Source organism: Myxocyprinus asiaticus, chromosome 4 (genome assembly GCF_019703515.2).
Source record: "Myxocyprinus asiaticus isolate MX2 ecotype Aquarium Trade chromosome 4, UBuf_Myxa_2, whole genome shotgun sequence".
NCBI classification, from domain to species: Eukaryota; Metazoa; Chordata; class Actinopteri; order Cypriniformes; family Catostomidae; genus Myxocyprinus; species Myxocyprinus asiaticus.
The window spans coordinates 33,716,882-33,733,598 of record NC_059347.1 but is presented as its reverse complement, the minus strand read 5'-3'; the positions used below and the strand labels follow the sequence as shown (position 1 = coordinate 33,733,598).

The 16,717-nt window shown below is 37.5% G+C and overlaps 2 protein-coding genes across 3 annotated transcripts; one reads left to right on the top strand and one right to left on the bottom strand.

Moving 5' to 3' along the window:
• Window positions 1-1,273: 1,273 nt before the first annotated feature.
• On the bottom strand, window positions 1,274-3,966 carry LOC127440084 (rho-related GTP-binding protein RhoG-like). The gene is made up of 2 exons (XM_051696467.1): window positions 3,666-3,966; window positions 1,274-3,370 (listed from the first exon to the last, which is right to left on the bottom strand). Exon 2 carries the CDS (start codon window positions 3,342-3,344, stop codon window positions 2,769-2,771), a length of 576 nt encoding a protein of 191 aa, XP_051552427.1. The 5' UTR covers window positions 3,345-3,370; window positions 3,666-3,966; the 3' UTR covers window positions 1,274-2,768.
• Window positions 3,967-5,976: 2,010 nt separating this feature from the next.
• On the top strand, window positions 5,977-16,508 carry LOC127439526 (calcium uptake protein 2, mitochondrial-like). 2 transcript variants are annotated; one of them, XM_051695705.1, is made up of 12 exons: window positions 5,977-6,211; window positions 8,245-8,380; window positions 9,064-9,095; window positions 10,768-10,843; window positions 11,101-11,148; window positions 12,563-12,645; window positions 14,052-14,105; window positions 14,356-14,450; window positions 15,241-15,412; window positions 15,799-15,907; window positions 16,062-16,219; window positions 16,384-16,508. In XM_051695705.1, the coding sequence occupies exons 1-12, from the start codon at window positions 6,014-6,016 to the stop codon at window positions 16,483-16,485; spliced, it is 1,263 nt and encodes a 420-aa protein (XP_051551665.1). In that variant the 5' UTR covers window positions 5,977-6,013; the 3' UTR covers window positions 16,486-16,508. The 2 variants fall into 2 exon arrangements, with proteins under 2 accessions (XP_051551665.1, XP_051551661.1); XM_051695701.1 differs by having other exon boundaries at window positions 9,022-9,095.
• The last annotated feature ends 209 nt before the right edge of the window (window positions 16,509-16,717 follow it).

Here is a 16,717-nt window from a genome sequence, read left to right as displayed (position 1 = left end):
TCAAGTCACTACACCACCACGAGGAGCGCATTGAGAACTGGGCATTCCAAATTGGGGAGAAAAGGGGAGAGAAAACAAATTAGCATGTCATAATTTTACCCAGATCTAACCTTTCACTCAACTCTCTGACATCCTGACCAAATCACTGTGAGGAAATCAACTTTATATTAATTGTATTTATTATTATATAGTATTAAAGAAAAATATTAAGAGTGGAGACAGGTAAAAGGATAGGGAAAACTGGGTCAGAACGCAGATTTGAACCCTGGTCGTCCACATGGAAAAAACACACGAACATATACATGTACCATCCGTGCAGACTGAGCTAAAGGTAGTTTGTCTTTAATTTCTCTGTTTCCACCAGACTATTTGAGCGCAAGAAGCTGCAGGTATGTACAATTAGTGTAAACAGTTACTCCGTAATAACAGTAATAATGTTATACTATTGATATTATTTACGTTTTTAATGCTCTCTATCATTAACACGCTGAGGCGAGCGGCAAACGCGCCAGAGAATCATTAATTGAATGCGCATGCGCGAGAAATTGACGAGGGAGGGATCCCTTCTAGACATGACAAAGAAACGGTGTGTGTTTGTGTCCTGTCCGGATCTGTGCCGGTTGGTTTGTCTCCCCTCAGGTCTAATAATGAAACTGCAGCGCCGCAGTGTCTCATTAGTCTCTCTCCCTCTTGTTAGACCGCACAGCACACACAAGTAATATCTACTGCATTTTCTCTGTTCAGTTTAAGATGCTGAGGGGTGATAATTAGCTCCATTAATTGAATTAAAATCAAACGAAGCAAAGTGTTTAAACACCAGGAGGTCCTGAAACACATTAAACTGTCTTCTTCACTTTAATTTTTAAATGAAACTCATTTACAGAATGAATTTCATTTAAAAATTAAATATTATATTCCATGATAATAACATGGTACATGTGGTGCTGCAAACAATACCATGGAACTACTATGGTGTTTTTTTTCCGTATTATATTTAATGGTGATACAATAGTACTTATTAAGTACATACTGTCCTAAACAAATGTTAAGCATTCAGGCGTCCACATTAGATCATTACTCTAAGAACAATGCCTCAACACAATCACACATACCCACAGCTGACAGTTCTGTTTATCTGTGAAGCTTTGTGAAGAATGTAAGAGATGCAGCTGTTCTTTCTTTTTCCCACTTGTTTTCTCTCATTCCCTCCTTCTCTCTCCTCTTACATTCTATATGCAGAGAAACATTGACAAATCTGACATGAAAAAACAGGAGCCAGGCAGTCTGGTTTACTTTAAAACTGGTTTATTTTGTCATGCAAGTGGAGGTATATTCTTTAAAATAATGACAATTTTAAAAAGTAAAAACTGTCTAATAAAAAAGAAAAAGAAAAAAAAAACAATTTTTGGTGTTTCATTAATGTCCTAAAAACAAAAATGTTGATAAAGCAGCCTTTGGCTAAAACAATATACAAAAGGTAGACCTTTAATATATAAAATGTAAATGTGGACCCAAATGAAGCCTAAACCTGAACTTTGAGTGTTTGTGTATCCTAACTTCAGTCTGAATATTTTGTAATTGAGGTGAAGGACAGAGAGCTTATCTCCTTCCTCAACAGTTCGTTGCACGGCACTTCATTGCAGTGGATCAACATTTAAGTTGTCTAAAATACAAAATAATACAAATAGTAGTGGCACTTTAGATTCAATAATGCGGTTGTAAATTCTGAGGATTCAGGAGGGGTAAGCAAAATATGGAAAGTTCTTCATTACTTCCTCAAGAATTTTATACAACAACACTTTATCCCTTCATTAACAGCTTTAACAGGAGGCAGGTGAGCTACAACAGCTCTCTGTAACGAACATAGCCCACTGTAAACTTTCAGCAGCCCTTTCCAGCAATTCATGTCAGCTGACACCTAAAGTAGCACCCTAGATGAAATGAGCAAGGAAGGACGCATTTGTGAGATGTCAGAGGAGCCAAGCTCGGGCTGAGCCTCTAAAGGCACACTGAGATTACACAGCACTTCCTGACTTGAAAGGCAATCAACCCAAGAGAAGTCAGTGATAATTTACAGGTTACAATATAGGGAAAACAGGATTGCATAGCTCTTATGCCATTCAAACCTATTGGTCTTAGGGTATTGTGTTAAGATACCACACATACTGTATTAGTGGTGTTGCAAGGCCTCATAATGTTTATGTTAGTTTGTAGAGGAAAAGTAAACGCTGTGAAGAGAGTACAGATGTGCTAAGGGAACGACGGCACCTTCATTGGTTTTAATAAGACACCTAGCTATATTAGACTGAACTGACACTTTGGTGCATAAAATATCCTCTGAGTGTTTCCTAAAAATCTTCTTTTTGTTGTCTTTATGTGCAGGGGTTTTAAGGCATTTTGGGAAGGCAGCGGTCGTTGATGCCTGTAGTCCTTCAGACAAATCCATTTGCTGCCTCCGTCTGCCTGCCTTCAGATTACAACACTGCAGTGCTGTAGTTATGTCTTAAGTGATGATATGCATGTAAAGTTTAAACACAAATACACAAGCACACAGTCTCAGTCTCAAACTCACTCATTAACAGTCTGTGCACCTATTGCTAACTGTAGTGTAGAGATACAAACATAAAGTGGTAGCGACACACACACACACACACACACACACACACACTTGCAGAGTCAAATCAACGAGACGATCACATCTAACTTCCATCCCACCCCTCACTGAAACTCACTAACTCTCTCTCACACACACACAAACCCTCCATTAGTTATAACAACACACATTTCTTGGTATGCTTCTTGGCGTTGGGGTAGAGAACAGCTCTAACAGCCTCATTGAAGACCTCTCTGACTCCCTCCTGCAGAAGAGCGGAGCACTCCAGATATCGGACCGCACCGATGCTGCGAGCCAGCGCGCTGCCCTGCTGGGGGGTGGTTGGACTCATCCCTTGCTCCTTCAGCTTCTCTAGGGTCTCCTTGTCCACACGCAGGTCTCTCTTAGTGCCCACCAGCAGCACAGGTACGCCCGGGCAGTGGTGGCACACTTCTGGGTGCCATTTATGCCTAACATTGGCATGAGAGGAAGGACTGGCCACGGAGAAACAGATGATGAACACGTGCGTTTGTGGGTAAGACAGGGTTCGCAGGCGGTCATACTCCTCCTGACCGGCCGTATCCCACAGGTTAAGGCTGACGGCGCGACCGTCCACACAGGTCTGTGTGCTGTAGTTGTCAAAAACCGTCGGAATGTACTCATCTGGGAAGGCATTAGTGGTGTAGGAGATCAACAGGCAAGTCTTTCCCACCGCACCATCACCAACGACAACACACTTTATGGTCTGCATTTTGCTGCCTGCCTGCACAGGGGTCCCTGAGAGAGAGAAAAAGAGATTTCATAACCCAGTGAATATTAACCAACCGGATCTGCAGTCTTTGCTGATAACACTCCATACAGAATACAACTGCGGATACTGCCGTTTGCCCCAGTGTTAATGGCCCGTTCGTTTCAAGCAACAAAACCCCAAAACAAAGTAATAAATCTGTTCAGCTAGTGAGTTAGCTGCTGATCCGCCGAGTGAATGCCAGCCATTATGAGACGATGTTAGTTTGCACCACATAAACATTATGCATGTTGATAAAAGTGTATTTTTTAAAGTAAGACTTACTGTGTTTGGGTGGCCCGAGAAGCTGGATGAGTGTTTGCTTTGAGCTGCTCAAGTTTCCATCATCGCAGCGGTAAAGGCGCTCTGCTAACCAACTAGCGGATGAGACTCACATTAATCTGTTATTAAACATAAACGACCAAATCTAGAAGGTATGTAACTATGCGTAATAGTCGTATAAAAACTGAGCGAGCGAGAGAAGTCTCAAAATACTATCAAATGAACATAAGTGGCGGTAATTAAAATATATTCTTCACTGTGAATCGTACTCCTTTTCTCTCACTGGCTCAATCTTCAATTTACGAGTAACGCACAAGACACTGAGGAACACGCCCATGTCGCAAGGATCTGTGGGGAATGTAGTGAAAATTCAGAGCACAGTATGTGATCAGTGGCATTTTGATATTTTTTTCTTACAGTGGTGTAACTGTCTGGACACAGAAAAAATAAAAAGTCTCATGAAAAGCTGAAATCCTTAAAAAAGTTTGATGATCTTTTATTGTTATATCTTAAAAAATAAAAAATAAAGACTGAAACAACTTGTAGCTAGTTAAAAAAAAAAATCTAATTTTTATGAAAATTCACATGATCATGATCAAATCATATGTAATTTATAATATTTGTAAAAAAAATTCCTTTTCTTGAAAACTTAATTACTGAAATGATTAGGTTGTGTACTTGTGTGTATTCAATGTGCAAAGAAAATTATTTTATTACCTTATACTTGATGGTTACACCACTTGACATTTTTTATGTCATTAAGCAAATTTTTTGTAGAACATGCTGAAAATGATTATGATTATGCTGTTACAACAAATTATGAAACCAACATTTACACAAAGATTACATTTCTACGAAATTGACGTGTTTTAAACAACTTTATTATTATTATTTTTATTATTATTATTTTGTTAATTTTATCACCTTGGACAACCTTATTTGTCAGTGACACATTTATCTGGTGCTTTTTTACAGCATCTTTATAATCATACAAACAGGGTTGGGGAGTAACGGAATACATGTAACGGGATTACATATTTAAAATACAAAATATAAGTAACTGTATTCCACTACAGTTACAATTTAAATCAATGGTAATTATAATACAGTTACATTCAAAAAGTATTTTGATTACTGAAGAGATTACTTTGCATTTTATTGTCATTTGTTTCATTTAATATTTAGTCCTTTCAGATGGAAAACATTTATACATATAAATTATGCGATCCAAAGTGCATTTGAACAGCGGTGAAACACTTTCTTATGATGTGTTACATTCATATGAGCAGACAGAGAAGAAAGTTTGGAGCAGAAGAAATAGAAATAAACCTTGTGTAAATTGTCAGCTTTATGCTAAGCTAAAATGCTATTTCTAGCCATTTTATATGCACATGTTACCAGACAAGATCATATTTTTTATCAAGAAAATTCACGTTGGATAATAATTTCTTTTTTCTAGTAAGACCTTTGATATCTAGGGCAAAAATCGTATTCTTGATGATAATTTTTGTATTGTTTTCCTGTAAAAATATCTAAAAATCTTTAAAACAAGATCAGTTTGATTAATCTTGTTTTAGAAACAACACTGCATAAGATATTTAGGTTTTTCAGAGAATGTATTTTTAACGTGTATTTTGTCTTACTGTACTGGCAGAGTTTTTATAATCAAAACAAGTGAAAAAATCTACCAGTGCTGAAGAAGTAATCCAAAGTATTTAGAATATGTTACTGACCTTGAGTAATCTAACGGAATACATTACAAATTACATTTTACAGCATGTATTCTGTAATATGTAGAGGAATACATTTCAAAAGTAACCCTCCCAACCCTGCATACAAATGCTTTTTATTATTATTATTATATAGTTGATAACTGTGGCTTAATCAATATAATAATATGTATAAGAAATTTACTTATTTTATTACTGAAACAATTACAGTAAACAAAAGACAAGGAAATTTTATAGTTACTAAAGTACATCTCTGACAGTCCAAAATGAGGAATTATCTAATATCCAAAAGTAATGACTGTTTTTACTGTAAGATGTAGTATTCATGTGCCCTCATAGGTGTGTCTAACTGTCTTTAATGTTCTCTGATCCACCCACGATCAGCTGTTTTGTTTCAGAATGTGTATGTGTGTGTGTGGGGGGGGGGGGGGGGGGGGGTATTATGCTATAAATGTGGTACTTACAAGTACTTATTAATTAGAAATTATATTATTCTATACCTGTCCTCTGGCTCTGTGACAATGTAGATGCGCTGTTAGGCGGCTGGGGGCGCCAAATCACTGTTTCTTCCACTGTGACTCCACTATCTAAGAAGAGCGATCAAAACTTCCCCATAGAAAAATGGCGACTTGGGCCAGGTTAGGTGTTAGTTTGCGGAATATACTCAGAAGTTTGTCGTCTCACAGAAATGTATGGTATAGTCGTGCTATTGGGGCGGGACTGCTGGGAGCTGTTTTGGTAGGCGGATTTACTCGTTATAAGTATGAACCGCAATGGAAATTGTGGCGACACATCGTGTACGCGGAGGAGGCGGCGAAGGTAAATAAACTAATAAGACAACTTTTCAAGTCACTGCTAAGTAATTTCTTAATGTTGCCCAATAACATGTTATAACAGCCTCTCTGACCTGTAGTCTGTTTGCTTGTTCTGTCACTGTTACTCATTGTGTTACTCGTGTTTGTTGTTCGCTTTATGCATATAAAGTGAGACCAGTAGGCATTTAAAAATATAAAATTGGTGTTATACACCTTTTTTCTAATTCTCAATAAAAAGCTTAATGTGCCCTGTTTTGATGTATTTAAATATGTGTGTACATTTTGGGGACGGTAACATCATTGACGTTAAGTTATAGGTGGGTCTTCTGTCAAGGCAAACTGAAATAGCTACATGTCTGGTGGTTATACTACCTAGAAGTATGGGTAATGAATCATTTTCTAATGATTAATATCTAGGATATACACTGGAGGCCAAAAGTTTGGAATAATGTACAGATTTTGCTCTTATGGAAAGAAATTGATACTTTTTTTTCACCAAAGTGGCATTCAACTGATCACAATGTATAGTCAGGACATTAATAACGTGATAAATTACTATTACAATTTGAAAAAAAAATTTCAGACCTTCTTAAACTACTTAAAAGAGCCATCCTCCACGTGCAGCAATGACAGTTTTGGAGATCCTTGGCATTCTAGCTGTCAGTTTGTCCAGATACTCAGGTGACATTTCACCCCACACTTCCTGTAGCACTTGCCATAGATGTGGCTGTCTTGTCGGGCACTTCTCACGCACCTTACAGTCTAGCTGATCCCACAAAAGCTCAATGGGGTTAAGATCCATGACACTCTTTTCCAATTATCTGTTGTCCAATGTCTGTTTCTTTGCCCACTCTAACCTTTTCTTTTTGTTTTTTGTTTCAAAAGTGGCTTTTTCTTTGCAATTCTTCTCATAAGTCCTGCACCCCTGAGTCTTCTCTTTACTGTTGTAGATGAAACTGGTGTTGAGCGGGTAGAATTCAATGAAGCTGTCAGCTGAGGACATGTGAGGCATCCATTTCTCAAACTAGAGACTCTGATGTACTTATCCTCTTGTTTAGTTGTACATCTGGCCTTCCACATCTCTTTCTGTCCTTGTTAGAGCCAGTTGTCCTTTGTCTTTGAAGACTGTAGTGTACACCTTTGTATGAAATCTTCATTTTTTTTGGCAATTTCAAGCATTGTATAGCCTTCATTCCTCAAAACAATGATTGACTGATGAGTTTCTAGAGAAAGCTGTTTCTTTTTTTGACATTTTTGACCTAATATTGACCTTAAGACATGGCAGTCTATTGCATACTGTGGCAACTCAAAAACAAACACAAAGACAATGTTAAGCTTCATTTAACGAACCAAATAGCTTTCAACTGTGTTTGATATAATGGCAAATGATTTTCTAGTACCAAATTAGCAATTTAGCATGATTACTCAAGGATAAGGTGTTGGAGTGATGACTGCTGGAAATGGGGCCTGTCTAGATTTGATCAAAAAAGAAAAAAAGACTTTTTTCAAATAGTGATGGTGCAGTTTTTTACATCAGTAATGTCCTGACTATACTTTGTGATCAGTTGAATGCCACTTTGGTGAATCTGTACATTATTCCAAACCTTTGGCCACCAGTGTATATGATTTAAACAAGGTAAAAATGTGATAACAAAGCCAGGACTACAACACCCTTGGTAGCTGAAAGCAATATCAAATTAGCTCAATCATTTCATAAATGCACATGAGAAGAGATGGGGAATGTGCAAAGCCTGAATGAATGACATTCATACTAATGAGTTAATTTCCAATGCACATTTAATGTTCAAATGACGGTAAACATCACTAAAATGGTATGCAAGTGAATCTGGCAACGTGTCTGTTTTGTCAAGAATATACAGGATGTTGTTGCTGCATATTCCGATTTAACGTAGCACATCCAAGTTTATGTATTTATTTTTTATTTATCCAATTAACAATTGTTTCAGCTTTATTGAAAATCTAAATAGGAGGACTCTTGTCTCGTTCTAATTCTCTTTATATTTGTATGTTTATCAGAAAGTGGAGACCACAGTGGCATCAATTTCAGCAAGGCGTCTGCGATTTAACCAGTTTGCCTCCATGATCTATGAACAGGAACCATATATGACACCTAGAGACTTTCTCCATTCAGTCATGCTGGAGAAGGTGGACCGTAAGTGACCAAAGACAAACAAACACGCATATTGATGCATACATCCAGGTGGAAATGAAGATACTCTCAAAAACAACATATATGCACTAGGGATGCACCATAATATATAAATTAGAATGTGATATTGTAAGTTCCTTTTCTATTCGACTATACTGTTATATTAATTTATACTTTGGAAAGACATACTTGCGTCTTAAAAAATGATATATAGTCAATTTTAATTTAAACTCTTGTAGGGCTGCTATCCGCTGACAAAAAATCCATAACAGTGAATGTACTTTACCTGATCAGTGAAAACCCTGCTGAACTACTATGTAAAGCACACACATTTTAAACCAAATGTTTAGGTTGGTTCCTTCTGCTATTAATATACAGTATGTATTTTACAGCAAGGTTCCAGACAATACTAAGACCTCCACACTCCCTCTCTCTTTCTCACTTACACTCTTATTATATTTACATCTTTCTGGTTTGAGCGAGTATCACAGTACAAGTGCTTTGAATCTTGAAGTAATCACATTTGCATGTTAGGCCTTGTATTCTTAATTTCTGAGCATAATGTACTCCCAAGATCTTTCAAACACCACAATGGGCTTCAAAACTTTTTTTTTTCCCTGTTAATTCTCACTCTCACTATGCAGCAAAATATTGTCTCAGCAATCCTCAGTCTTCCTCTCTTACAGACAAACTACAGAAAAAGATGCTGACCAAAAGAGTGAGTGAAATCCATAAGCCCACATGAAAGCTGCTCCAAACATAAAGAAATTAGCTCTAAATGAGAGCTAAACTCAGCAAAAAAAGAAACGTCCCTTTTTCAGGACACTGTATTTTAAAGATAATTTTGTAAAAATCCAAATAACTTTACAGATCTTTATTGTAAAGGGTTTAAACAATTTTTTCCATGCTTGTTCAATGAACCATAAACAATTAATGAACATGCACCTGTGGAACAGTCATTAAGACACTAACAGCTTACAGACAGTAGGCAATTAAGGTCACAGTTATAAAAACTTAGGACACTAAAGAGACCTTTCTACTGACTCTGAAAAATACCAAAAGAAAGATGCCCAGGCATGCTGCATGGAGGCATGAGGACTGCAAATGTGGCCAGAGCAATAAATTGCAATGTCCGTATTGTGAGACGCCTAAGACAGCGCTACAGGGAGACAGGAAGGACAGCTGATCATCCTTGCAGTGGCAGACCACGTGTAACAACACCTGCACAGGATCGGTACATCCGAATATCACACCTGTGGGACAGGTACAGGATGGCAACAACAACTACCTGAGTTACATCAGGAACGCACAATCCCTCTATCAGTGCTCAGACTGTCCACAATAGGCTGAGAGAGGCTGGACTGAGGGCTTGTAGGCCTGTTGTAAGGCAGGTCCTTACCAGACATCACCGGCAACAATGTCGCCTATGGGCACAAACCCACCTTCGCTGAACAAGACAGGACTGGCAAGAAGTGCTCTTCACTGATGAGTCGTGGTTTTGTCTCACCAGGGGTAATGGTCGGACTCGCGTTTATCGTCGAAGGAATGAGCGTTACACCGAAGCCTGTACTCTGGAGCAGGATCGATTTGGAGGTGGAGGGTCCGTCATGGTCAGGGGCGGTGTGTCACAGCATCATCGGACTGAGCTTGTTGTCATTGCAATCTCAACGCTGTGCGTTACAGGGAAGACATCATCCTCCCTCATGTGGTACCCTTCCCGCAGGCTCATCCTGACATGACCCTCCAGCATGACAATGTCACCAGCCATACTGCTCGTTCTGTGTGTGATTTCTTGCAAGACAGGAATGTCAGTGTTCTGCCATGGCCAGCGAAGAGTCCGGATCTCAATCCCATTTAGCACGTCTGGGACCTGTTGGTTCGGAGGGTTTGGGCTAGGGCCATTCCCCCAGAAATGTCCGGGAACTAGCAGGCGCCTTGGTGGAAGAGTGGGGTAACATCTCTCAGCAAGAACTGACAAATCTGGTGCAGTCCATGAGGAGGAGATGCACTGCAGTAATTAATGCAGCTGGTGGCCATACCAGATACTGACTGTTATCCCCACTGACAGATACCCCCTTTGTTCAGGGACACATTATTCCATTTCTGTTAGCCACATGTCTGTGAAACTTGTTCAGTTTATGTCTTAGTTGTTGAATCTTTTTATGTTCATACAAATATTTACGCATGTTAAGTTTGCTGAAAATAAAAGCAGTTGAAAGTGAGAGGACATTTCTTTTTTTGCTGAGTTTATTACAGTGTGAATATGCATAAAGTTGTATTTGTTTTATTTTGCTGGAAATCTCTGCTGACACCATCAAAGCTAGCAAATTTTTGTTGTCTGTTCATAAAGCCATTTACATTCTCTCATAATTTGATTTTTACCATGGCAGGATGTGGAGGAGATGATGAAGGTGGCTTCCAAGTCTGAGGCAGGAAATAATCTATTCAGAGGAATCGGAGACAAAGGTAAATGTTAAGCAAACACCTGTCTCACCCATGACAGTCCACCTGCCTCAATAAAGTGCTGTGGTCTGTGTGAAACTTCCTGTCACCTATGGTTTAGAAAAACATTTCATTTATGTTCCATTTTTGAGTGTTTTAATTCACAACTTTGAAACATTTGTAATGCAGGATATAGTTTGTGTGTATGTGTGTGTGTGTGTGTATGTGAGTATAAATAAGCTGAATGTTAATTCATCTTCTTGTCTGAATTGTGATTTCAGGGCTTATCTCTTACACAGAGTACCTGTTTCTCCTCACTATTCTTACAAGTAAGTGATTTCCACCCAATATAGTTCAGTACCAGTCCCTCATCTCTACAACACTGCCTAGATGATTTGTGCTTTTAGTTTCTCATTGATCAGGTGGACACAGATGAGTCTTTATAGTTTTGTAATTCTTTGTAAATCTAACCTCAGGGAAGTTTCTCCACAGTCCCAAAAGTCACTGAAGACTGGTTGTTAATCACTGTAATCAGAGGTATCTGATTCAAATGTCCTGTAACTGGTTAAATACAATGAGAAGAATGAGAATAGATATACATTTGATGCTGCATGAGGTAGAGCTTGCACTATAAAGTGCAGATCATGGAACAACCCAAAGCATCAAGGGGCATTCACACTGACAGCGACTTCAGTTACAAACAACTGGAAATTGCTTTGAAGTGAAATTATTTGAAGATATTTTATATTAGTGGAGTGCAGGGAGAGTATTTAGTAGAGTGCAGAGAGAGTTGTTGTCTCTACCCACATACACGATTATATTATAAGAATATGTGGAAAATCATGTCAAAAATTGTCAGCATCAGTGTGATTTTGATTGATTCATACATAATCATTCATCTTGTTCATGATTTGATGCATGATGCACTACTGAAATTTATATGCAAATTGTATTGCTTCTAGAATGTTTAATTTTAGCAGCAAGAAAATTCACTGTCTGAACGTGGCATACAAACATACCTTAAGTCTAGCTGTTATGGGAGGACAGTTTCATTCTTATTTGGGGGGGGGGTGTTGTTGTACTTGCTTGTGTTTATTATTGGGGGGGTTACCTCTCCCCCATCGCCCCTGGAATCTACGCCCCTGTGTACGTTTGTTTTTGATATACAGCTTACTTATCTCCTGGCAAAGCCAAATATATTGCTTTGTGTACATGTGCACATAAGGTTGCTTGTTCAGTGCTTGCTTATGAACAATGAAGTGTCTTCTGATTCTTGTTTGATCTGAGGGTGTGTTAAAGGATACACTGTTACACCTTAATCATATCACAATTGGATCACAGTTACACTTGTCAAATTGACTGACTGTGTGTGTGGGTTTGGGTGGTTTATGAGGACTTTTTTTTAGGTTACAAACTGGTAATTACAAGGGCATTATGCTATAAATGTGGTTTATGAGGACATTTCCCCATAATTCAAATCACTTAAAAAACATACTAAACTATATTTTTTTGAAAATGTAAAAATGCAGAAAGTCTTTTGTGAGGGTTAGGTTTAGGGGATAGAATCTATAGTTCATACAGTATAAAAATCATTATGTCTATGGAGAGTCCTCATAAGGATAGCCGCACCAACATGTATTGTGTGTATGTGTGGGGGATTCTTGTTCAGCTGAGGGGTCGCAGATTATTCCATAAAACCAGAAGTCATTGCTTTGACTTAATTTAACTGCATTGTGATTCCAGAACCTCAAACAGGATTTCATATTGCTTTCAAAATGCTTGATATTGATGGCAATGAGCATGTGGACAAGAAAGAGTTTCAGAAGGTATGGCATGTCTTTTCACACATAATTTTGTATGACATAATTTCAGCAACATGCTTTCTTCCTATTGAAACTGATTTGTGGAAATGTTGTTCAGAATCCATTTGTTTTTATAATTTGAATATATCTGATTTGTGTAAATGTGTAGAAGTGTATGAGAATGTGCGGAAATGAAGTTCTAGCAGTGGATCTCAACTTTGAATTCTAGGTCATACGTGGAGTCTCAAGAGATGCAGATAGGGTCATGGGCGATTTCTATGAACTGTATCTTACTTATGTTATATTTTTAAAGAGCTTAGTTTTTAGCATAATTTTTATAGCAGGAGGTCAGATATATATATAAAATATGCAGCTTCCATTAACTTAAAGAGATAGTTCACCCAAAAATAAAAATCCTGAAAAAATTCAGATGTTATGCTGGATGACAGCATCAGTCACTATTTACTTTCATTGTATGGAAAAAGGATGCAATGGTGACTGAGGCTGTGATTTTTATCTAACATCTTTTGTGTTTCATGGAAGAAATAAAGTCATACAGGTTTGGAAGCACATGGAAGTGAGTAAATTATGACAATTTTCTTTTTCTTTTGGTTTAAGAAAGTTTGTTTTAAACTATCCTTATAAAATATTACTTGAAATGTAAGCTACAGCATGACCCAGATGTAAAGGAGAACTCTCTGTAATGAATCAGCTGCTGTAAAAGGTGAATTTGCAGAAATGTCACTGACTTGAGCGCCCTAAAACTGCTGGTACCCTTTGCTAGCACATACTTATCAGCACTCTTGATCAGATGGATGGGTTTGGCAAGAACTGTGGAATGTAAAAAAAATGGCCCATGGACGAAAATGTTTTTGAAAAGAGTTTGAGGAGTTTGAGAGTGCTGGATTGTGAGTAGTATGGTCTTTTGTGTCTGTCTGATGATGCTTTGTGCTTCTCTTAATGCTGACATGAGATGACACAGATCGGCGTCAGGTATTTGGGCATGGTTGATGCATGGTTGGTGCATGATAAGCTCACCATGAGATCTACATAAATACAATTTTACTTTGTTTAAATTTGGTTTAACATTTTGTATCTATTCACATCAGTGCACTATGTGGTAAAAGCTGAAGAATCACACATGCCTAAAATAAAACAATTTAACTTAAATGAATAGTTCACCCAAAAATGAAAATTATCTCATCATTTACTCACCCTCATGCCATCCCAGATGTGTAAAAATTATGAGAGAGTTTTCATTTTTGGTTGAACTATTCCTTTATAATTTGAGCCATACAGAAGAGATCAACATCCCCTTGTCCCTTCTGTATAGTATACACGAGAAGGATGAGTGGATCAGGGCCAGTTACATGAGTGTGCCTGACTGAATCTTTACCAGCAGTCTAATAAATTTGCTCTCTTCTCTAAAGCTGAAGAAAATAATTTGCCCAAGGAAAAAGCTTCTAAAGCAGGGTGGGACAGAGGTGGGTGTATATTTGTATAAGATCAGCAACTTTTCACAGAAATATTAGCATTGAAGCTGTTACAAAAGTTATTTAGAAATGCTTTTATATTCTTTACCTATTTCTCTCACTTCCTAGTTGTGTTAAATATTAAAGTTAAAAGTATATGTTGTGCTGAAATATCTGCTTATATGTTTGTAAACACCGCTTCATTACATTAGTGTGTAAGCACGCTATGATTGGTACTAGCCCTAGTATTGTTTGTCTGCAGGGTTCAGATACAGTTGATGAGGTCAACACCACACTACAGGTGTTCTTCTTTGGGAAAAATGGCAAGAACAAACTCCAGTACAATGATTTCTGCAGGTACAAATAACATTACCTGTGCCTGTAAGGCAGTCATTGCTGAGGCAAGCATCACTATTTCTATTACTCATACTTAGGGTTAGGGATTTGAACAAACCCTTAACCAGAACTTGGGTCAAAATGTTCCATATATGGGGGATGCTGGGATGTGCCAGTGGTGAATTCCTGTGTAGCAATAATAATTATTAATTAAACTTGTAGCTGTCAGTCTGTACAAAGTTTCAGAGGCGAATGGTGTTGAATGTGTTGCAAGTATGAAGTGTTTTTTTATTTTGTATAAAACAGCAACAATTGTTCAGATTTAGAATTTCTTTAAATTCAATGATCCAAATGAAGTATTTGACCTAAATGTACGATACTTAAAAGCACCACTCGCAATTTCTTTAGAAAATGTATAAATCTAGCTTTATCTGTGTTATTTTAAATTTAATGATTTGGTAATACATTATACAGTGATATAAATGATAGTGTCTTTGTGACAAGCAGAACTTATTAACTTGCCTATACCATTAAACTGTGGAGTTTCCAATCACTTTTACTTGTTTTGTGTATGTTACAAAAAGAACATAATTCTGGGGATTTCTGAATTCCAAATTAATAGGTTTAAGTTGATGACATTAAATATTATTTGTTAAATATAGACTTAGAGTGGTAGAATACAACAACTTATATTCTATACTTCATATTAAAGGTAATGCTCACTACATACAAGTGATATGACAATATTCTGTGTTTTAACATGCATTGTTCAAAGATGTATTGCTGTTCAAGGAATTATTATTTTGTGTAGGTTTATGGAAGACTTGCAAGCAGAGGTGCAAGAAATGGAGTTCCTGGAGTTTTCTAAAGGGATGAAGACCATGAGGCGGGAGGACTTTGCTGAATGGCTACTTCACTTTACCAACGAAGAAGACAATGAGGCATACTGGGAAAACATGCGGAAGAGGATCCCCTCCGGACAGGTAACATGTTTTAAACATTAACACTGATAGCCCAGATTCAAGTTACTGTGCCACTTGATATTAACTGGAATTCTTTTAATCCGATGGTTCAACTGTAGGTGAGCGTTTGCTAGTCAAACTGTAAGAGGTGAACCCAAGACGATTCACAGCTGTAATTAATTGACTAAGGCAGTCCAACAAAGTACTGCATAATTCTAAATACTTAAGTACATGAAATGGATATACAGATATTTTATTTTAAATACATTGGGGGGAAAAAAGTAAGTACGTTCAATGAAATGTTATTTCAAATGGGAATAACACTTTGAGTATTACTGTATGTCATTGGCATATTTTACAGTCTCAAAGTTTATTTTAATTTAGGAATAATATTTTGTCTTTGTCAGAACATCACCTTTGATGAATTTAAAGCATTCTGTCTCTTTACCAACCACCTGGAGGACTTTGCCTTGTCAGTCAAAATGATTAGTGATGCCAGCAAGCCAATTGGAATAGGTAGGACTGATCTGGATGGGAATATTTAATAACCTAATTCTAGAGATTGTCCTGAATGCAGTTCTCCTCAGGGCATTTCCAATGTCAAATTTGCCTATTATGTTTTTGAGTGATTGAAATGCATAGCATTCTCCATTTGTCTGTTTCACCATAGCTCAGTTCAAACGAGCAGTGACGATAGCTACAGGTCAAGAGCTTTCTGAGAACATTTTGGACACAGTGTTTAAGATCTTTGACCTGGATGGGGACAACTGTCTGAGTCATAAAGAGTTTCTCGCCGTGATGAAAGACCGAGTACTTCGTGGGCTCAGGGTGAGAAATCATCTAGCTCATCAATTGATCATTCATTCACAAAATTTGTTTTGTTTTTACATTACAATGTTGTGCAATTATTAATTGTATAAAGTATTATTAGAGTTAGAAGTGTTATTGGTGAAGTGACAGGTAGATTTCGGTTGCATCTCTGTGTTCCATAGGTTCTACCCCAGTATGGCTTTTCTGATTACTGGAAATGTGTGAAAAGAGAGACACTGCAAGCAGCTAAAGAGGCACTTCGGGAAACCGGCAGCCCTGTCTGACAGGAGAAGGTCTGGCTGGTATACAGTATGTGACTGGTCAACTCTGGTTCTACTTGTAAAGTTCATATGCTTTTGGGGAGAAAATTAATACATAATTACTTGCCTACAAATGCCAGGGTTTGTTTATCTTGACTTGTTTTGATGTATACTATTAATGAATACATTTCTAAAAAAAAATGTTTACACAGGCCCAAAATATATTGCTTATGAAGTGATATTATTGTCCCAAAAC